Genomic DNA, 22,690 nt, shown 5'->3' with positions numbered 1-22,690 from the left:
ATGGTTAAGGGTAGGCATTCTGAATGGTTAAGGTAAGGCATTAACTCTGAATGGGTAAGGTAAGGCATTAACTCTGAATGGTTAAGGGTAGGCATTCTGAATAGTTAAGGTTAGGCATGAACTCTGAATGGGTAAGGTAAGGCATTAACTCTGAATGGGTAAGGTAAGGCATTAACTCTGAATGGTTAAGGGTAGGCATTCTGAATAGTTAAGGTTAGGCATGAACTCTGAATGGGTAAGGTAAGGCATTAACTCTGATGGGTAAGGTAAGGCATTAACTCTGAATGGTTTAAGGGTAGGCATTCTGAATAGTTTAAGTGTAAGGCATTTAACTCTGAATGGGTAAGGTTAGGCATGAACTCTGAATAGTTAAGGTTAGGCATGAACTCTGAATGGTTTAAGGGTTAAGGTTTGCTATAGGCTAAGGACAAAAATATCAAAAACAACTTCCCTGTCGCTGGATTCGAACATGCAAACTTTTGAACCACAGCCATCTGCTGTCCCTGTCCACAACGCCCGAGCAAAACTGAAACCATCTTGGAGGTAACAGCGCACGTTGTTGCCGCTTAGTGGACGATTTCCACGTCATCTCCCGAAGTCGTCAGACATGGATGGACGTCAGACATGGATGGACGTCGAAGAATGACTTGTGTCGCGGGTGACCTGTCTGGTGTGAGAGAGGGCATGTGTGTGACTGTGAACATGGGAGAGGGAGTTAATCATTCCTTCTGCATGTGTGTCTGTGTTTACCATCTTAACATGTTTCTATGTCCGATACAGTATGTGAAGGATTTGAGTGTGACTGTCAGTCAGTCAGTGTGATTTAGAAAATGTTTTTATTTATTTATTTAACCAGGCAAGTCAGTTAAGAACAAATTCTTATTTTCAATGACGGCCTAGGAACAGTGGGTTAACTGCCTGTTCATGGGCAGAACGACAGATTTGTACCATGTCAGCTCGGGGGTTTGAACTTGCAACCTTCTGGTTACTAGTCCAACGCTCTAACCACTAGGCTACCCTGCCGATGCTAGTTCATTACTTTAATCTCCACCCGGCACAGCCAGAAGCGGACTGGCCACCCCTCAGAGCCTGGTTCCTCTCTACCCGGCACAGCCAGAAGAGGACTGGGCCACCCCTCAGAGCCTGGTTTTTACAGGTTGGGCTGTAAAAGTGTTCACTCAGTCCCATTCCTCACCTCCACTCCTCCAGTAGGGCTGGGCGACATATCAAATAAATGTTATTGTTTTAGTTATAACAATTGTGACTCGAGGGGGAGTGGTTTACACCAGGAAAGGTGACGTCTTTTTATTGTCACTTAGATATTACTGCACGGTCGGAACTAGAAGCACAAGCATTTCACTACACTTGCATTAACATCTGCTAACCATGTGTATGTGACCAATAAAATTTGATTTGACTTCTGTCGTCTCCCCAGCGTCAAGGTTCGTTTCCCTTTAATTGTCTCAAAGTCATGTTCTCAGCCGGTGACGAGCATTGTGATTCTACAAGTAGAAATGGCCAGTTTGTCGGTACACAGCAGGGGTGTCTTTGTTCCTCGTACTGTGACAGTGACCCATCAGCAGTCAGATATCTCTGTCTGTGTGATATAATAGAGGAACACTTAAAGGGATACTGCTAAGAATGCTAGTTCATTACTTTCATCTCCACCCGGCACAGCCAGAAGAGGACTGGCCACCCCTCAGAGCCTGGTTCCTCCCTACCCGGCACAGCCAGAAGAGGACTGGCCACCCCTCAGAGCCTGGTTCCTCTCTACCTGGCACAGCCAGAAGAGGACTGGCCACCCCTCAGAGCCTGGTTCCTCTCTACCTGGCACAGCCAGAAGAGGACTGGCCACCCCTCAGAGCCTGGTTCCTCTCTAGATTTCTTCCTAGGTTCCTGCCTTTCTAGGGAGTTTTTCCTAGCCACCGTCTTCTACACCTGCATTGCTTGCTCTTTAGGGTTTAGGCTGGGTTTCTGTACAGCACTTTGTGACATCGGCTGATGTAAAAAGGGGGCCTTATTAAATACATTTAATTGATTGATTGACTTTGTCATTGTGCTAACGCAAGTTAGCATTTGCCCGCAAAACTACCACTTAACTTCCTTCATATGGACACAAAGACATACAAATGGTTTCCTCGAGTTCATCTGACTCTGGGGAAGTAGATAAAGGGCCTCTTTGCCAACATCCCAAATATCCTTTCTAATGATACCTCCCCGTTTTTATGTCACGACTCTCGAAATGTAGAGCAGAGACCATTCTAAAATGGGAGTATCAAGAAATACGATTGTGGAAAATGTAACGGTCAGTTTCTGTCATGCGCAGCATGGTAGGTACCACATACCCGCTAGCAGCATGGTAGGTACCACAAACCGCTAGCAGCATGGTAGGTACCACAAACTGCTAGTAGCATGGTAGGTACCACAAACCGCTAGCAGCATGGTAGGTACCACAAACCGCTAGCAGCATGGTAGGTACCACAAACCGCTAGCAGCATGGTAGGTACCACAAACCGCTAGCAGCATGGTAGGTACCACAAACCGCTAGCAGCATGGTAGGTACCACAAACCGCTAGCAGCATGGTAGGTACCACAAACCGCTAGCAGCATGGTAGGTACCACAAACCGCTAGCAGCATGGTAGGTACCACAAACCGCTAGCAGCATGGTAGGTACCACAAACCGCTAGCAGCATGGTAGGTACCACAAACCGCTAGCAGCATGGTAGGTACCACAAACTGCTAGTAGCATGGTAGGTACCACAAACCGCTAGCAGCATGGTAGGTACCACAAACCGCTAGCAGCATGGTAGGTAGCACAAACCGCTAGCAGCATGGTAGGTAGCACAAACCGCTAGCAGCATGGTAGGTACCACAAACCGCTAGCAGCATGGTAGGTACCACAAACCGCTAGCAGCATGGTAGGTACCACAAACCGCTAGCAGCATGGTAGGTACCACAAACCGCTAGCAGCATGGTAGGTACCACAAACCGCTAGCATTGTAGCCACAGATTTAAATGCTAGCTGTCGAGTCTGTGTTTTCTAAATGTACATTGAGCATAACAATACACATTTATATAAGGAATTGCCAACTCGTTCTCATTCTGAAAAAGAAGCATAATCCTCCTCCTCATAATCCAGGCCACTGGATCCCCAATCTAAACAAAGTGGCACTGGAGAATGACTTCTTGGTTTCGATTTGAATTCAGACACAAACTGCAGGGAGGCGTTTTTGATATGTATAGCAAAAATGTTTAGTTGATCTAGCAGAGTTAGTGTGTGTGTGTGTGTGTGTGTGTGTGTGTGTGGCGGGGGGAGTTCCATCATGGTTGTATGAGACTATAGGTTAATCCCATCCAAATAATACCCAGGAAGGAAGAACTCAACACTCATCCTCTTCTCTCAGGATCCCTCTAGCCAGCTACAGTTACATAGAGAGGAGCGGAATAGTCATCACTTAACACATCATCTGCTTTTTACCCTCATCTACGTGACAGGAATATTTATGTAATGTGTGTGTGTGTGTCACTGTTTGTGTGTGTGTGAGAGCCTTTGTTGGACAGACAGTAAATGGTTCACACGTCATTAACTGACAGAGTCACTGAGCACCAAGGACAGAGTGACCTGACACCAGGTGTGTGTGATTTGCTTCTGTCCATGTGCACAACTGCGTGTGCGTGTGTGTGTGTGTGTGTGTGTGCCACTGTTTGTCAGAATATATCATTTCTCAGACAGTGTAGCCTGACCTGTGTGTGTGTGTGAATGTTTTCTTGCTTATGTGTGTGTGCTACTTGCGTGTGTGTGTGTGAGGAGATAACGTGTCAGACTGCCTATGAAATGATTCACTGGGGCGAGGTCTGGGTTGCCCTGCCTTTCATTACTCAGCCTCTACCTTCTCTCACTCTCTCTTTCTTTGTGGCCTGTGAGTGTTTGTGCCTGCAGGCTTCCGTACGCCTATTCTGAAGCAATTTCCTCCCTATCCCTCCAGCATCTCTTGTTTTCTCTCTCCCTATCCTCATCTCTTGTTTTCTCTCTCCCTATCCTCATCTCTTGTTTTCTCTCTCCCTATCCTCATCTCTTGTTTTCTCTCTCCCTATCCTCATCTCTTGTTTACTCTCTCCCTATCCTCACCCTGTCCCTCTCAAATGTTACCTCTCATCAACCTCTCCCCACAAACTGGGTGATGGAGGGAAGTGAAGTGAGTGTGTTGTGGTTTCTGGGAAACTGAACCAAAAACAGGAGAAGGAACAGCGTTTAATCTCTCGAGATGAGGAAGGGAGGATGACCCAGTGTGTCCACCTTGTCCTCCTCACCAAAGGGACTTCTTGTATGTATTTGTGTCATGGTGTAACTTTTGGAGCCCACATCAACCTCAGTAAGGTCGGTTCACTGGCTTGTGTGTGACTGCGTGTGAATTTATCTGGTTCTAGTCAGTGACGCTCGGGAGCGTGACTGATGCGGGCATGCAGGTGTGACTGTAAGAAAGTCATGGGGTGTGTACAAGCGAGTGTGAGCTGCCTTAAATTGTGCTGATGTCTGTGGGTGAGAGAGGGTTTGGTATAGGGCTGGATCTAGAGGCCACCCTCTGTCTCTTTGTCACACTCCAGGCTTGAACTCAATACATCTGTCATTTCAACTACAGTGTCTTTCTGTCTGTCTGTTGTGGGTGTAGGTGTCTGTCTGTGTCAATCCTAACTTCAGTTGACTGCGCGTGTGCGCCCGCCTGTGTGTGTTTGTGTGAGCTAATCGTTTCACCTGACAATAATGCATCTCCATATCTCATCTCCAACTGACTCAAACTCCTCCTACTCACTCTGTACCTCCCTACCTCCCTCCCTCCATCTCTTTTTCTCACACTCCTCTTTTCAACCCCATCTCTCTCTCACTCTTTCGGTTCTTCTCTCACCCCAGGGCTAAATTACTTTTTAGTCTTCTCAAATGAACAAACAGTTCTCAGCCACTCTCACTGTTCTCAGGGTATGACCTGAAATGAATTTGAGTGTGTGTGTGTGTGTGTGACTGTTCAGTTAGGGTGTGTCTTTGCACCTCTGGAAAGGCCAAATTTTAAGCCAGGCTTTGAGTGCTGTCTCTTCCAAAAAGGGGTGTGTCTTTGGACTGTGTCTGGCATTTGATAGGCTCTCTTAATGAACTCCCAGACTCACTCATTGCACTTCATTTAACCAGTGGAATTTTATTTTTAGAATGAAGCTACGTATCTGTCCCAGAGAGAAATGGTGAGGGCTGGAGGGCGACAGAGGAAGGGCTGGAGGGAGACAGAGGAAGGGCTGGAGGGAGACAGAGGAAGGGCTGGAGGGAGACAGAGGAAGGGCTGGAGGGAGACAGAGGAAGGGCTGGAGGGAGACAGAGGAAGGGCTGGAGGAAGGGCTGGAGGGAGACAGGGGAAGGGCTGGAGGGAGACAGGGGAAGGGCTGGAGGGAGACAGGGGAAGGACTGGAGGGAGACAGGGGAAGGGCTGGAGGGAGACAGGGGAAGGGCTGGAGGGAGACAGGGGAAGGGCTGGAGGGAGACAGGGGAAGGGCTGGAGGGAGACAGGGGAAGGACTGGAGGGAGACAGGGGAAGGGCTGGAGGGAGACAGGGGAAGGGCTGGAGGGAGACAGAGTAGGGAAGAGAGAGGGGGGAAGGGCTGGAGGGAGACAGGAGGAGGATAATGGGGAAGGGCTGGGGGAGACAGGAGGAGAGAGGGGAAGGGCTGGGGGGAGACAGGAGGAGAGAGGGGAAGGGCTGGAGGGAGACAGGAGGAGAGAGGGGAAGGGCTGGGAGGAGACAGGAGGAGAGAGGGGAAGGGCTGGAGGGAGACAGGAGGAGGGAGGGGAAGGGCTGGAGGGAGACAGGAGGAGAGAGGGGAAGGGCTGGAGGGAGACAGGAGGAGAGAGGGGAAGGGCTGGAGGGAGACAGGAGGAGAGAGGGGAAGGGCTGGAGGGCGACAGGAGGAGAGAGGGGAAGGGCTGGGGGGAGAGCGAGAGGGGAAGGGCTGTAGGGAGACAGAGGAGAGAGAGAGAGAGAGAGGGGAAGGGCTGGAGGGAGACAGGGGGGGAGAGAGAGAGAGGGGAAGGGCTGGAGAGAGAGGGGAAGGGCTGGAAGGAGATAGAGGGGAGAGAGAGAGGGGAAGGGCTGGAGGGAGACAGGAGGAGGAGGATAATGGGGAAGGGCTGGGGGGAGACAGGAGGAGAGAGGGGAAGGGCTGGGGGAGACAGGAGGAGAGAGGGGAAGGGCTGGAGGGAGACAGGAGGAGAGGGGGGAAGGGCTGGAGGGAGACAGGAGGAGAGAGGGGAAGGGCTGGAGGGAGACAGGAGGAGAGAGGGGAAGGGCTGGGGGAGACAGGAGGAGAGAGGGGAAGGGCTGGAGGGAGAGAGAGAGGGGAAGGGCTGGAGGGAGAGAGAGAGGGGAAGGGCTGTAGGGAGAGAGAGAGGGAGGGCTGTAGGGAGAGAGAGAGGGAGGGCTGGGGGAAGACAGGAGGAGAGAGGGAAGGGCTGGAGGGAGAGAGAGAGAGAGGGGAAGGGCTTGTAGGGAGACAGAGGGGAGATAGAGAGGGAAGGGCTGGAGGGAGAGAGAGAGGGGAAGGGCTGGAGGGAGACAGGGGGGAGAGAGAGAGGGGAAGGGCTGGAGGGAGACAGGGGGGAGAGAGAGAGGGGAAGGGCTGGAGGGAGAGAGAGAGGGGAAGGGCTGGGAGGGAGACAGGGGGGAGAGAGAGAGGGGAAGGGCTGGAGGGAGAGAGAGAGGGGAAGGGCTGGAGGGAGACAGAGGGGAGATAGAGAGGGGAAGGGCTGGAGGGAGACAGGGGGAGGAGGATAATGGGGAAGGGCTGGGGGGAGACAGGAGGAGAGAGGGGAAGGGCTGGGGGGAGACAGGAGGAGAGAGGGGAAGGGCTGGAGGGAGACAGGAGGAGAGAGGGGAAGGGCTGGAGGGAGACAGGAGGAGAGAGGGGAAGGGCTAGAGGGAGACAGGAGGGGGGAAGGGCTGGAGGGAGACAGGAGGAGAGAGGGGAAGGGCTGGAGGGAGACAGGAGGGGGAAGGGCTGGAGGGAGACAGGAGGGGAAGGGCTGGAGGGAGACAGGAGGAGAGAGGGGAAGGGCTGGGGGGAGACAGGAGGAGAGAGGGGAAGGGCTGGAGGGAGAGAGAGAGGGGAAGGGCTGTAGGGAGACAGAGGAGGAGGAGAGAGAGAGAGGGGAAGGGCTGGAGGGAGACAGGGGGGAGAGAGAGAGGGGAAGGGCTGTAGGGAGACAGAGGAGGAGGAGAGAGAGAGAGAGGGGAAGGGCTGGAGGGAGACAGGGGGGAGAGAGAGAGTGGAAGGGCTGGAGGGAGGCAGAGGAGGGGAAGGGCTGGAGGGAGAGAGAGAGGGGAAGGGCTGGAGGGAGAGAGAGAGGGGAAGGGCTGGAGGGAGACAGAGGGGAGAGAGAGAGGGGAAGGGCTGGAGAGAGAGAGGGGAAGGGCTGGAGGGAGAGGGGAAGGGCTGGAGGGAGAGGGGAAGGGCTGGAGGGAGACAGAGAGGATAGAGAGAGGGGAAGGGCTGGAGAGAGACAGAGGAGGGGAGAGAGAGAGGGGGGAAGGACTGGAGTGAGACAGGAGGAGGATAATGGGAAGGGCTGGAGGGAGACAGGAGGAGAGAGGGGAAGGGCTGGAGGGAGACAGGAGGGGGGAAGGGCTGGAGGGAGACAGAGGAGGGGGGAAGGGCTGGAGGGAGAGAGGAGGAGAGAGAGTATGTATATATATATATGGTATATTGTAATTAACTTGTTATAAGCCATTGTTTTCAGGTTGTAGCTACTCTAGGTGTGTTATATAATCAGAAGGAGGGGGCTCTGTAGTGAAGGGTGTGTGATGTCTGGAATGAGATGAGTGTTCTAGTTGGAGGTTGTTTGTGGTGAGATGGAGTGTAGCGTGATTGGCTGTAGTTCCATTCTGCTCATAAATGTGACAGTTCACACATTCCTCATGACTATTGTTTTACTAACCTTGTGGACACACACACAATTGATTCCTAATAAAAATCTTATTTTTACCTAACCTTAACTCCAATAATATTTTTCCTCGTGGGGACTGGCAAAATTACTTCTATTCCCCATAAGCATAGTTCAATCAAATCCGATTTTATTTGTCAAATGCTTGATAAACAACAGGTGTAGACCAACATGAAATGCTGACTGACAGGCCCTTCCCCACGATACAGAGGGAACAATAGCAGAGATGTCCACACACTAGTCTCGGGCGCTATCCCGTCTACTGGAGTATTTGACAGCGTTTTTTTATTTTATTGTAAAAACTATTTATTTTTCAATAAATGTTCATATTTGTAGCAAATGTTTAAGTTAATATCTGCAGTCCATAATGTTCTAAATCTAAGTACGAGTCTCTGAAGTTAAACTTGTCTGCAATTCACTACTAAATGTTTGCCATCAAGTATGTTATAATGGCTTTTCTGCCAGAAGTCAGAGCTCTGGATGAGTTCTGTACAGCTGACTTTTTTCTCCCAAACACACACAACCTCCTCCTAGTGTGTTATTTTCCCTCCCTGTGCTTCCTACTAGTGTGTTCTTTACCCTCCCTGTGCTTCCCACTAGTGTGTTCTTTACCCTCCCTGTGCTTCCCACTAGTGTGTTCTTTACCCTCCCTGTGCTTCCCACTAGTGTGTTCTTTACCCTCCCTGTGCTTCCCACTAGTGTGTTCTTTACCCTCCCTGTGCTTCCTACTAGTGTGTTCTTTACCCTCCCTGTGCTTCCCACTAGTGTGTTCTTTACCCTCCCTGTGCTTCCCACTAGTGTGTTCTTTACCCTCCCTGTGCTTCCCACTAGTGTGTTCTTCACCCTCCCTGTGTTTCCTACTAGTGTGTTCTTTACCCTCCCTGTGTTTCCTACTAGTGTGTTCTTTACCCTCCCTGTGCTTCCTACTAGTGTGTTCTTTACCCTCCCTGTGCTTCCCACTAGTGTGTTCTTTACCCTTCCTGTGCTTCCCACTAGTGTGTTCTTTACCCTCCCTGTGCTTCCCACTAGTGTGTTCTTCACCCTCCCTGTGTTTCCTACTAGTGTGTTCTTTACCCTCCCTGTGTTTCCTACTAGTGTGTTCTTTACCCTCCCTGTGCTTCCTACTAGTGTGTTCTTTACCCTCCCTGTGCTTCCCACTAGTGTGTTCTTTACCCTCCCTGTGCTTCCTACTAGTGTGTTCTTTACCCTCCCTGTGCTTCCCACTAGTGTGTTCTTTACCCTCCCTGTGCTTCCCACTAGTGTGTTCTTTACCCTCCCTGTGCTTCCTACTAGTGTGTTCTTTACCCTCCCTGTGCTTCCCACTAGTGTGTTCTTTACCCTCCCTGTGCTTCCCACTAGTGTGTTCTTTACCCTCCCTGTGCTTCCTACTAGTGTGTTCTTTACCCTCCATGTCCTTCCCACTAGTGTGTTCTTTACCCTCCCTGTGCTTCCCACTAGTGTGTTCTTTACCCTCCCTGTGCTTGCCACTAGTGTGTTCTTTACCCTCCCTGTGCTTCCCACTAGTGTGTTCTTTACCCTCCCTGTGCTTCCTACTAGTGTGTTCTTTACCCTCCCTGTGCTTCCCACTAGTGTGTTCTTTTCTCCTCTGTTCTTGTCCCATCTGGTCCGTGTACACATGCTGCTGTTCCTTCCCAAAAAGCATGGATCACAACTTTGTTCTTTTGCACAATTTCTCTTGTTCACTTTCGCTCACCGAAAATGACATACTAGCCAAGCTTGTATAACTTTATGAGCCGGATTTGCCCTTCTTTGCAATTAGTTTGTTCATTTTTGCTCGTTAGCATTTAGCGAACAGCATCTGTGATTTTGCTATTAGTTTGTGCAAATTTTGTTAGCATTTTGGTAATAGAGGCCCAATGGGCTTTTCTTGCATTTTAACGCCCCCTTGTGTGCTATGCCGGTAATACCGTAAATCCAGGGATGAGACAAGGACGGTATGACGCTATGAACACATCTGTATACTGCCCGAGCCTAAAAAAACAGAGGGCCATGCTCTCTCGTTAGTGTTGTCTGGCAGGCAGAGACAGTTCTGTACTGAGAGAAAGAACAGAGAGAGGAGTCGAATGAGGCAAGACAGAGAATGAAAGAGAACCGAGGGAGCAGAACAGAGAAGAGGAGAGAACAGAGAGAACGGAACATACTCTACTTTGACAATGCAGCCTGTTCCTGCCCCTCCTGTTCTCTCTCTGTATTTTTCTTCATCCTCTTTCTGTTCCTCTTCCTCCTTTCCTGATGCCTTCTCTCACCTCTCATTAGTCATGTATTATCATGTATGTTGCTGGTCCAATCATTAAAAGTGTATATATATATATATATTTCTCAAAATACCTGTAACAACTCTTTTGTTAACAAACCACTTTGTTCTTGCAAAGTGAACAAAAGCATTCATTCTTTACCAGAACCTACAATGACTTTAGCATTACCCATATGATAGAACTAGATAGATAGCAGGCTGGTGGTTGTGAAGCACGAGAGAGCAGTAGCATATCCCTATTTCAGTTCCTCACACGGACCGCCACACTCCTAGTTAGTGTTAACAGAAACGGTATTCAATCTGTGTGAAATGTGTGTGAGAAATGTATTCACATTTCTGTAAAACCAACGACTATGTTTTCAAGAGCAGTGTAGCAATGTGGCCTGTGTGTCTCAGAAAACCGCTGACTGATTCGTTTATTGGGTAAAACTATGTCTTGACACTTTTTTGGTAAAGTGAGTTTCACTTCTCTCAGCTGTTGTGAGTCAATGAACGCATAACTGTAGCGTCATGTGTGGATGAGCTGGGCATAGGATGGTGTGTTTGCGTGGTGTTTGTATTCATTTTGACAGATGATTCCTCTGCCTCTTTGTTTATAATTCAAATGTGATATTTTGGCTAGTATAGGTAGCTGAGCAGTGAACTATGTACTGGACAGTGGACTAGAGTCTAGTGGCTAGCTGAGCTGTAAAGGACAATTTATCTTGTAAGCTACACATACCACACAGGTCACCAAAACACACACCAAAGGCGTCAGCATGCTTCAGTTCGGCTGGCCCCTAGCAGAACTCGGCTGGCCGCTAGCAGAACTCGGCTGGCCGCTAGCAGAACTCGGCTGGCCGCTAGCAGAACTCGGCTGGCCCCTAGCAGAACTCGGCTGGCCCCTAGCAGAACTCGGCTGGCCCCTAGCAGAACTCGGCTGGCCCCTAGCAGAACTCGGCTGGCCCCTAGCAGAACTCGTCTGGCCCCTAGCAGAACTCGGCTGGCCGCTAGCAGAACTCGGCTGGCCCCTAGCAGAACTCGGCTGGCCCCTAGCAGAACTCGGCTGGCCCCTAGCAGAACTCGGCTGGCCGCTAGCAGAACTCGGCTGGCCGCTAGCAGAACTCGGCTGGCCGCTAGCAGAACTCGGCTGGCCGCTAGCAGAACTCGGCTGGCCGCTAGCAGAACTCGGCTGGCCGCTAGCAGAACTCGGCTGGCCGCTAGCAGAACTCGGCTGGCCCCTAGCAGAACTCGGCTGGCCGCTAGCAGAACTCGGCTGGCCGCTAGCAGAACTCGGCTGGCCGCTAGCAGAACTCGGCTGGCCCCTAGCAGAACTCGGCTGGCCCCTAGCAGAACTCGGCTGGCCGCTAGCAGAACTCGGCTGGCCGCTAGCAGAACTCGGCTGGCCGCTAGCAGAACTCGGCTGGCCGCTAGCAGAACTCGGCTGGCCGCTAGCAGAACTCGGCTGGCCGCTAGCAGAACTCGGCTGGCCGCTAGCAGAACTCGGCTGGCCGCTAGCAGAACTCGGCTGGCCGCTAGCAGAACTCGGCTGGCCGCTAGCAGAACTCGGCTGGCCCCTAGCAGAACTCGGCTGGCCGCTAGCAGAACTCGGCTGGCCGCTAGCAGAACTCGGCTGGCCGCTAGCAGAACTCGGCTGGCCGCTAGCAGAACTCGGCTGGCCGCTAGCAGAACCGATTGAGTTTGCTCGCGTACTCCCTTAAAAGACCTTTGCTTGAAAAACGTGGCAATAATACTGTTTGTCCATTTTGAGACACCATAGCCAGTATACACTTTCTCAAAATAGTCAGAATGAATAACTCAAGAAATCTGTCATTAATTTTGACGTTTTTGCCGAAGAGATCTTAGTCACGCAATTTGACATCTAACGAAGATGTTTGGGGCAGTATTTCTCAATAAAAAAATGTGCATGAAAACAAAGACTTTATAGAAGAATCCCTACTGTTGACCAATCACCGACAAAGGGGCTTAGACTTCGGCTCCGATCTTCGGCTTGCCTCCAGAACAAATGTTGTGTGCCCGAACAGCCGAGAAAATCGGGAGCCTTAACTGTCCACACACAGTTTGTCACACACACACACGCACAGCTTGTCACACCTCTCTGTCTCTGCCTGTCCAGACTCCTTTAACCTCAAATTCCATTAGTCTCCCAGCCACGATCAATCAGCCCATTAACACAGCCACAGCACAGCTAGCCTACAGTGTGTGTGTGTGCATGACATATTTATGTGTATGCCTGCATGCGTTGCTCATGCATGTGTATGGGGCATGTCTGACCCAGAAAAGAGCTTGCCAGGGGCCCGAGGGGTGCTAGTGGGTTGGTGGTAGGGGGCGGGGTGGTAGGATTTGACCCAGACTAGCACAGACAAAGACAGAGGTCTCTCTCTCAATTCAATTCATTTCAAGGGGCTTTATTGGCATGGGAAACATTTGTTGACATTGCTAAAGCAAGTGAAATAGATAATAAACAAATGTGAAATTAACAATAAAAATGAACAGTAAACATTACATCCACAAAAGGCTCCAAAGAAGAAAGACATATTATGGATATGTACGGTGTTATATTGATGTGCTAATAGTTTAATTACAAAAGGGAAAATAAATAAACATAAATACGGGTTGTATTTACAATGGTGTTTGTTCTTCACTGGTTGCCCTTTTGTTGTGAATACAGGTCACACTGTGGTATTTCTCCCAGTAGATCTGGGAGTTTATCAAAATTGGATTTGTCTTCAAATTCATTTTTTTGTGTACATTTTTCAAATGTGGGGAGTGTTTGTGTTTGTGAACAGAGCCCCAGGACTAGCTTGCTTAGGGGACTCTTCTTCAGGTTCATCTCTCTGTAGGTTATGGCTTTGTTCGGGAAGGTTTGGAAATTGCTTCCTTTTAGGTGGTTGTAGAATTTAACAGCTCTTTCTGGATTTTGATAATTAGAGGGTAATTCTGCTCTGCATGCATTATTTGGTGTTCTACGTTGTACACGGAGGATATTTTTGCAGAATTCTGAATGCAGTCTCAATTTGGTGTTTGTCCCATTTTGTGAGCAGACCCCAGATCTCTCTCTCTCTCTCTCTCTCTCTCTCTCTCTCTCTCTCGTGATCTATCATTATATAAGGCTGATCTTGACCTAGATAGCACATTTTCAGTTGACCGCAGTGTGTGATATCTGGCGGTTTTATGTGATGTTGCATGATGAATGTGTCCGTCAAGTGAAATTGGCTGTGTGTACTGACCATGTGCTCTCTTCTCTCCTAGGGGTCGTGTGTTTTCCTTAGACTTTACTACGATGCGTGTATGTGACCTGGAGTTCGACCGTGTCAGACGGTTGACCACTCCCTCCAGCCCTGCCGCCCCGCCCCCAAACACAAACCCCACCCCTAACTGCCACACAGTGTGGAAATACTACTGCAGAGACAACTTCGGCTGGAGAGAATACTCTGAGGTGAGTGTGTGTTCAGAGCAGGGGTTGGAACCAAAAATATTTTCGAAAAGTTTTTCTCTGAACAGAACCACGATTATCTTCGTTCCGTTCCACTGTTCCGACCAAGAAAATACATTTCTGAGCCGGTCGAACTCCAAACAATGTATCGGTTTATATCGTTCCTTTCTGTTTCCTCTTTTAACCTTTTGAACTCTCCTTTCTGTTTCCTCTTTTAACCTTTGAACTCTCCTTTCTGTTTCCTCTTTTAACCTTTGAACTCTCCTTTCTGTTTCCTATTTTAACCTTTGAACTCTCCTTTCTGTTTCCTCTTAACCTGTGATCTCTCCTTTCTGTTTCCTATTTTAACCTTTGAACTCTCCTTTCTGTTTCCTCTTAACCTGTGATCTCTCCTTTCTGTTTCCTATTTTAACCTTTGAACTCTCCTTTCTGTTTCCTATTTTAACCTTTGAACTCTCCTTTCTGTTTCCTCTTTTAACCTTTGAACTCTCCTTTCTGTTTCCTCTTTTAACCTTTGAACTCTCCTTTCTGTTTCCTCTTTTAACCTTTGAACTCTCCTTTCTGTTTCCTATTTTAACCTTTGAACTCTCCTTTCTGTTTCCTATTTTAACCTTTGAACTCTCCTTTCTGTTTCCTATTTTAACCTTTGAACTCTCCTTTCTGTTTCCTATTTTAACCTTTGAATTCTCCTTTCTGTTTCCTATTTTAACCTTTGAACTCTCCTTTCTGTTTCCTATTTTAACCTTTGAACTCTCCTTTCTGTTTCCTATTTTAACCTTTGAACTCTCCTTTCTGTTTCCTATTTTAACCTTTGAACTCTCCTTTCTGTTTCCTATTTTAACCTTTGAACTCTCCTTTCTGTTTCCTATTTTAACCTTTGAACTCTCCTTTCTGTTTCCTATTTTAACCTTTGAACTCTCCTTTCTGTTTCCTATTTTAACCTTTGAACTCTCCTTTCTGTTTCCTATTTTAACCTTTGAACTCTCCTTTCTGTTTCCTCTTAACCTTTGAACTCTTCAATGTTTTACATTTTAGTTCATTAAATGTCTTCAGTCAGCGCGGAATAGAGCAACTTGCTATGGAACAGGCAAGCTAGTTGTTTAAATGCATAATGGGCAGACAAGTATATAGGGCATGGCTGTTGATGGAGGATGAGGCTTCAAGAAGCTCTGAGCATCTTGATATGACCATCTTGTTATGACATGTATTATCTGAATTAGGCCCACAGTATTATGCCTAGGAGTGGTTTCTATGGAATAACTTTGAACGTCCGAGAGTTGGATGGACCAGAGCTAGCTAGCTAACAAGCTTATGTTTGCAGAGCGACAGCAGAATTCAAATAAAAACAAGTCTTAGCTTTTTGTAGTTAATCAAACCCAACGTGAAATGTGATAACTACGTATAGTATTCTTAACTAGCATTTGAAGAAGTGAATCAATTCTTCTGTACTATAAAACATCTCTCCCTAATTTCTGAATCATGTTTGTAACGTCAGTACAGTAGCCTATGGTTTGAAGGGGGGAGGGGCAGGTAGCCTAAACACACACTGGCAACGATTTTCAGCTGGCAGCCTGACACTGGAAGAAGTTTCTGAGTGACTGAGTGAGGACTTTGCATAGGCGCATTGTTGGTTATTAAACAATATTAGGTGGAACAACTTTGAATCACATTATTATTCCTGATGAGTAAATCACCACAAATAATATCTAAAATTAAACGTCGATCCCTCCCTCCCCTCTCTTTCTCCCCCGCCCCCTCCCTCCAGCCGGTAGTGCGTCTGATAGAGGAGGCTAGTGGTCGTGGTCTGAAGGAGGTCCGTTTCATCACCCTACAGAACCAGTACATCCTCAACATCAGAGAGGGCTTCCAGCAGAACGCCGTGTTCGGCTTCAGGCGCCAGATCAAGAAACGCCCCCTCTTCCTGTCCTCCATGGTCCTCACGCCGCATCTACAGTGAGTACAGGACTACCTCTATACTAGTTTCAGATCTACTCCATTACTACAATACTACAACACTCATCTACTCCATTACTACAATACTATAACACTTATATACTACAATACTGTAACACTCATCTACTCCATTACTACAATACTATAACACTCATCTACTCCATTACTACAATACTATACCACTCATCTACTCCATTACTACAATACTATAACACTCATCTACTCCAGTACTACTATACTATAACACTCATATACTCCATTACTACAATACTATAACACTTATATACTACAATACTATAACACTCATCTACTCCATTACTACTATACTATAACACTCATATACTCCATTACTACAATACTATAACACTTATATACTACAATACTATAACACTCATCTACTCCATTACTACAATACTATAACACTCATCTACTCCATTACTACAATACTATAACACTCATCTACTCCAATACTATAACACTCATATACTCCATTACTATAATACTATACCACGTATATTCTCCATTACTACAATACTACAACACTCATCTACTCCATTACTACAATACTATAACACTTATATACTACAATACTATAACACTCATCTACTCCATTACTACTATACTATAACACTCATCTACTCCATTACTACTATACTATAACACTCATATACTCCATTACTACAATACTATAACACTTATATACTACAATACTATAACACTAATCTACTCCATTACTACAATACTATAACACTCATCTACTCCATTACTACTATACTATAACACTCATCTACTCCATTACTACTATACTATAACACTCATCTACTCCATTACTACAATGCTATAACACTTATATACTACAATACTATAACACTCATCTACTCCATTACTACTATACTATAACACTTATATACCATTACCACAATACTATAACACTCATCTACTCCATTACTACTATACCACTCATCTACTCCATTACTACAATACTATACCACTTATGTAGTCAATTATATTTAGCACACGCTCATATCAAGAGCTCCCCATGAGCAATCTCCCACTTGAGTGTTGAAAAAGTCTGACAAAATGTGATTGTGAGGTGAACTGTCCTGTTAATATTTACATGGCATAGTACACCGGAGCCTGCTGCTACCATAACAACTTGTCTTGTATGGATGGTACCAGGGCACTGCACACTGTGGTTGGACATGATGTGCCAGCACAGTGACCACACACTCTCTTCTCTTACTTAGCTAGTGTCATTGTGAAACAGTGTTCCATAGAGCCAGTCAGTCAGTCTTCCCTGGAAGTAGCAGTCAGTCAGTCTTCCCTGGAAGTAGCAGTCAGTCAGTCTTCCCTGGAAGTAGCAGTCAGTGAGTCTTCCCTGGAAGTAGCAGTCTGTCCCTAGTGTAATGTGGCAAATTGATCTAACTACCAGAAAACAGTGCTGCCCCGTCCCTGGCCCTGCCAGTCCTATCAGTCCAGTACTACTGCTACTGGGGGGAGCTAGACTGTGCTGTTCCAACCAGACCTGGAACAAACATATGGAAAGAGAGAGAGAGGAGGAAGAGAGAGAGAACAAGGAAGAGGGAGAGACAGAAGAAAAAGGGAATGGATGGAAAAGAAAATGGGGAAAGAGAGGTGTAAATGGCTTCCAGACAGGGGCAGCAGCATGACTGAACGAGTGTGAAATGTGACTGAGGAGTTGGAATGCGAGCAAGGGATTTGTCCCCAGGGCTTTTTCATCCTCTTCCTTCTTTACATCTACGGCTGCTGCTTGACTGTTCTGTTCTCCTCTTCTCTAGTCACCATGTCATGGGTCTCCTCTTCTCTAGTCACCGTGTCATGGGTCTCCTCTTCTCTAGTCACCGTGTCATGAGAGAGTCTCCTCTTCTCTAGTCACCGTGTCAGGAGAGAGTCTCCTCTTCTCTAGTCACCGTGTCATGAGTCTCCCCTTCTCTAGTCACCGTGTCATGAGTCTCCTCTTCTCTAGTCACCGTGTCCTGAGTCTCTTCTTCTCTAGTCACCGTGTCATGAGTCTCCTCTTCTCTAGTCACCGTGTCATGAGTCTCCTCTTCTCTAGTCACCGTGTCATGAGTCTCCTCTTCTCTAGTCACCGTGTCATGAGTCTCTTCTTCTCTAGTCACCGTGTCCTGAGTCTCCACTTCTCTAGTCACCGTGTCCTGAGTCTCTTCTTCTCTAGTCACCGTGTCATGAGTCTCTTCTTCTCTAGTCACCGTGTCATGAGTCTCCTCTTCTCTAGTCACCGTGTCATGAGTCTCCCCTTCTCTAGTCACCGTGTCATGAGTCTCCTCTTCTCTAGTCACCGTGTCATGAGTCTCTTCTTCTCTAGTCACCGTGTCATGAGTCTCTTCTTCTCTAGTCACCGTGTCATGAGTCTCCTCTTCTCTAGTCACCGTGTCCTGAGTCTCCACTTCTCTAGTCACCGTGTCCTGAGTCTCTTCTTCTCTAGTCACCGTGTCATGAGTCTCTTCTTCTCTAGTCACCGTGTCATGAGTCTCCTCTTCTCTAGTCACCGTGTCATGAGTCTCCCCTTCTCTAGTCACCGTGTCATGAGTCTCCTCTTCTCTAGTCACCGTGTCATGAGTCTCTTCTTCTCTAGTCACCGTGTCATGAGTCTCTTCTTCTCTAGTCACCGTGTCATGAGTCTCTTCTTCTCTAGTCACCGTGTCATGAGTCTCTTCTTCTCTAGTCACCGTGTCATGAGTCTCTTCTTCTCTAGTCACCGTGTCATGAGTCTCCCCTCCTCTAGTCACCGTGTCATGAGTCTCCTCTTCTCTAGTGACCGTGTCATGAGAGTCTCTTCTTCTTTGGTCACCGTGTCATGAGAGTGAGGAGCTTCTGCAGCTATTACATTCTCAGACAGTCATGCTGGTCGTGTGTGTGTGTGTGTATGTTAGCTGTAAACAGTTGAACATGATATGATTAAAACACATGCAATCTTACTGTGTTTATTTTGAGTTCAGTGTGTGTGCCTGTGTGTTGGAGTGCTTCTGAGCACAGATTTGGAAGTCGTTAGCTTGATTGGCACTGTGGCTCTTTAGCTGCTTGCAAGTTATTTCTCACTTGGGCAAATACATCTCTCTCTCTCTCTCTGACGTGTCCGTCCGTCCGTCCGTTCACCTTGTCTTAAACACATTCTCCCTTCAATGTTTCAACTCTTGCTTTCCATCTGCTGTCCTTTTTCCCTGCATCTATCCATCTCTTTATCTTCCCTCGTGCAATCTGGTTCTTTCACATTCTCTCTCTCTTCCCTGTGATCTTCTCAGAACACATGGGGAATAAAGCTTCTGATTTGTGGGGACAGATTTCAGCTTGACACTCAAACAGAGCGAGACAGAACTGAGATGAAAGATGAGAGACTCAGGAGGGAGAGAAAGAAACCGTCACTGTGCCACAGAGAATGACACACACACACAGACACCGAGATAAGGCTAACACCATTAAGACATGTAGTCTGAGCCAGAGAGAATAACATGACAGCGATCCTACAGTTAGTGACTAAAATGCCAGACAGGCCATCGCTTTTCTTTTCTCTCTGTGTGAGTTCTCTGACAGCCTCCTGATATGCTATTGCTTTGTGTTTTTCTCATCCTGTGTCAGCTCCTCATTTCTGAGAAGCTCGTTGGCTTCTCCTTGGCTGCTGCAGTAGAGTATCGCCTGCTTCTAGCACTATGACATCATCATCGGTGACAGGGATCGTGTTGTTTCTAATGCAGGATGTGGTGGAGCTTCAGTTTGATTGGTTATTCACCATTAGCATAGGTTATTATGAAATTATGATGTGGATATGTTGAAGCAACATCTCAAGACATCAGTCGGGAAGTTGAAGCTTGGTCGCAAATGGGTCTTCCAAATGGACAATGACCCCAAGCATACATCCAAAGTTGTGGGAAAATGGCTTAAGGACAAAGTCAAGGTATCGGAGAGGCCATCACAAAGCACTGACCTCAATCCTATAGAAAATGTATGAGCAGAACTTAAAAAGCGTATGCAATCAAGGAGGCCTACAAACCTGACTCAATTACACCAGCTCTGTCAGGAGGAATGGGCCAAAATTCAGCCAACTTATTGTGGGAAGCTTGTGGAAGGCTACCCAAAACATTTGACCCAAGTTAAACAATGTAAAGAAAATGCTACCAAATACTAATTGAGTGTATATAAACTTCTGACCCACTGGGAATGTGATGAAAGAAATAAAAGCTGAAATAAATCATTCTCTATACTATTATTCTGACATCACACATTCTTAAAACAAAGTGGTGATCCTAACTAACCTAAAACAGGGAATTTTTACTAGGATTAAATCTGTTTCTCCCTCTCTTTTTTAGGACTCTTGGTGGCCTCTCCTCCTTTTCCCCCTCCTCCACTGTGGATCTGTCCCTTTCTCTCCCTCTCTCTCCGTCCTCCACCAACACTCCCAGCGTATTCCCAGAGACCTGGTTACCCATGACAACCAGCCAGGACTTCCTGCAGGTTCCGGTATCCTGTGACGACCGGAGCTATCGGACCGTCTACACTCTCTTCCACAAGACGGTGTCCGAAACCAAGTTCCGCATCCTTAAGATCCTCCGCGTCCAGAATCCCTTCCTCTGGGAGAAATACAAGAGGTGAGTTATCATACCGTTATTACACAGGTTCACCTGTGTCCTCGTGGAGGTAAGGAGCTGGTTGACTTACAGTTGTTAGTTGGTTATGACTGTCTGAATCACAGCTCATTTGTTCCTGTAGATAGATGGCTGGTGTGCCTTGGCTGCTACACTGATCTCGCTTTAGGCCAGACCCAGGGAAAAGCTCGATGTCTGATCTCGCTTTAGACCAGACCTAGGGAAAAGCCGGATGTCTGATCTCGCTTTAGACCAGACCTAGGGAGAAGCCGGATGTCTGATCTCGCTTTAGGCCAGACCTAGTGAAAAGCCGGATGTCTGATCTCGCTTTAGGCCAGACCTAGGGGAAAGCCGGATGTCTGATCTCGCTTTAGGCCAGACCTAGGGAAAAGCCCAATGTCTGATTTCGCTTTAGACCAGACCTAGGGAAAAGCCCAATGTCTGATCTCGCTTTAGACCAGACCTAGGGAAAAGCCGGATGTCTGTCTGCTGTGGCTCTGAATGTACTGGAAGGGGTCTGTTCCAGGCTAAACGACTCTGATGCCAGAATGCACCAGAATGCTTTCAATTGGAGCCAAAGAGGTCATTGATGTTGTGGATATTGAGAGCAGTGTACTAGGCTAATCTAACTTCTTCAAGAGCTAAGGTCCTACGTTGGTTAGCCGTGTGGTGTTTGAATATGACAGAAAGCCGGGCTGTGTACGTGTGTTCTGAACACGTACTTAGCTGCGCACTCACCATTAGTGTAACCCACTAGTGAAGGTGAGTTCAGAAGAACAGGAAGTGGTTCCTTGATATATTTTTTTATACATCCGGTTGTCATAGATACGGCAGAAGGTGAGGATGAGTCACGGTGGGTAGTGAGAGTGTTGATTGGTGGTGTGGGTGGGTGTGAGTGTTTCCTACTTGGTAGAAGCAGTGAATCATATAGACTGGACTATAGAGTAAAACCTTCAAGCTGTTTCACTGTATCCTGTTCAAAGTGTAAACATTCAATTACTAGACCTAAAGACATCATCCCCCCTCCGCTCCCCCTAACAGGAAGAAGGAGTACATGTCTCGTCGTCTCTCGGAGATGGACAGGATGCTGAGCGAGCGTCACCTTTTCCACGGCACCTCCACTGAGGTGGTAGAGGGCATCTGCAAACACAACTTTGACCCGCGTGTCAGTGGCAAACACGCCACCATGTTCGGACAAGGCTCCTACTTCGCCCGCAAGGCCGTCTACTCCCATAACTTCTCCAAGCGCTCTCCTAAAGGGATCCACTCCATGTTCCTGGCCAAAGTCCTCACTGGCAGGTTAGTAGTCTTTATGGGATTACTATGTCCTCACTGACAGGTTAGTAGTCTTTATGGGATTACTATGTCCTCACTGACAGTCTTTATGGGATTACTATGTCCTCACTGGCAGGTTAGTAGTCTTTATGGGATTACTATGTCCTCACCGGCAGGTTAGTAGTCTTTATGGGATTACTATGTCCTCACCGGCAGGTTAGTAGTCTTTATGGGATTACTATGTCCTCACCGACAGGTTAGTAGTCGTTATGGGATTACTATGTCCTCACTGGCAGGTTAGTAGTCTTTATGGGATTACTATGTCCTCACTGACAGGTTAGTAGTCTTTATGGGATTACTATGTCCTCACCGGCAGGTTAGTAGTCTTTATGGGATTACTATGTCCTCACTGGCAGGTTAGTAGTCTTTATGGGATTACTATGTCCTCACTGACAGGTTAGTAGTCTTTATGGGATTACTATGTCCTCACTGGCAGGTTAGTAGTCTTTATGGGATTACTATGTCCTCACTGGCAGGTTAGTAGTCTTTATGGGATTACTATGTCCTCACTGACAGTCTTTATGGGATTACTATGTCCTCACTGACAGGTTAGTAGTCTTTATGGGATTACTATGTCCTCACTGACAGTCTTTATGGGATTACTATGTCCTCACTGGCAGGTTAGTAGTCTTTATGGGATTACTATGTCCTCACCGGCAGGTTAGTAGTCTTTATGGGATTACTATGTCCTCACTGGCAGGTTTGTAGTCTTTATGGGATTACTATGTCCTCACCGGCAGGTTAGTAGTCTTTATGGGATTACTATGTCCTCACTGGCAGGTTAGTAGTCTTTATGGGATTACTATGTCCTCACTGACAGTCGTTATGGGATTACTATGTCCTCACTGACAGGTTAGTAGTCTTTATGGGATTACTATGTCCTCACCGGCAGGTTAGTAGTCTTTATGGGATTACTATGTCCTCACCGGCAGGTTAGTAGTCTTTATGGCACAGCACAGTAACTCTTCACAAAACAGAGAAATGTGTTGAAAGAAAACACTAACAATAAACAATAGACCACTACTGGTTAGTCATCCATGATAGATCCATATGGTGAGACATAATCACACCATTAACAACACTCTGACTG

General features: G+C 47.3%; 1 protein-coding gene across 2 annotated transcripts in view; it reads left to right on the top strand.

The window, feature by feature from the left end:
- Positions 1-22,690, top strand: part of LOC109881046 (protein mono-ADP-ribosyltransferase TIPARP) — a 36,831-nt gene that overhangs the window by 12,920 nt on the left and 1,221 nt on the right. For both annotated transcript variants that reach the window (XM_031791213.1, XM_031791212.1), the window contains exons 3-6: positions 13,507-13,693; positions 15,456-15,643; positions 19,990-20,268; positions 21,307-21,564. In XM_031791213.1, the coding sequence (XP_031647073.1) occupies positions 13,507-13,693; positions 15,456-15,643; positions 19,990-20,268; positions 21,307-21,564 (912 nt within the window). The remainder of the gene's footprint in view (positions 1-13,506; positions 13,694-15,455; positions 15,644-19,989; positions 20,269-21,306; positions 21,565-22,690) is intronic.

The sequence above is a fragment of the Oncorhynchus kisutch genome, linkage group LG15 (assembly GCF_002021735.2).
Source record: "Oncorhynchus kisutch isolate 150728-3 linkage group LG15, Okis_V2, whole genome shotgun sequence".
In the NCBI taxonomy this organism is placed as follows: domain Eukaryota; kingdom Metazoa; phylum Chordata; class Actinopteri; order Salmoniformes; family Salmonidae; genus Oncorhynchus; species Oncorhynchus kisutch.
Note: the sequence above shows the minus strand (reverse complement) of the source record. Positions and strands in the feature narration are given on the sequence as shown.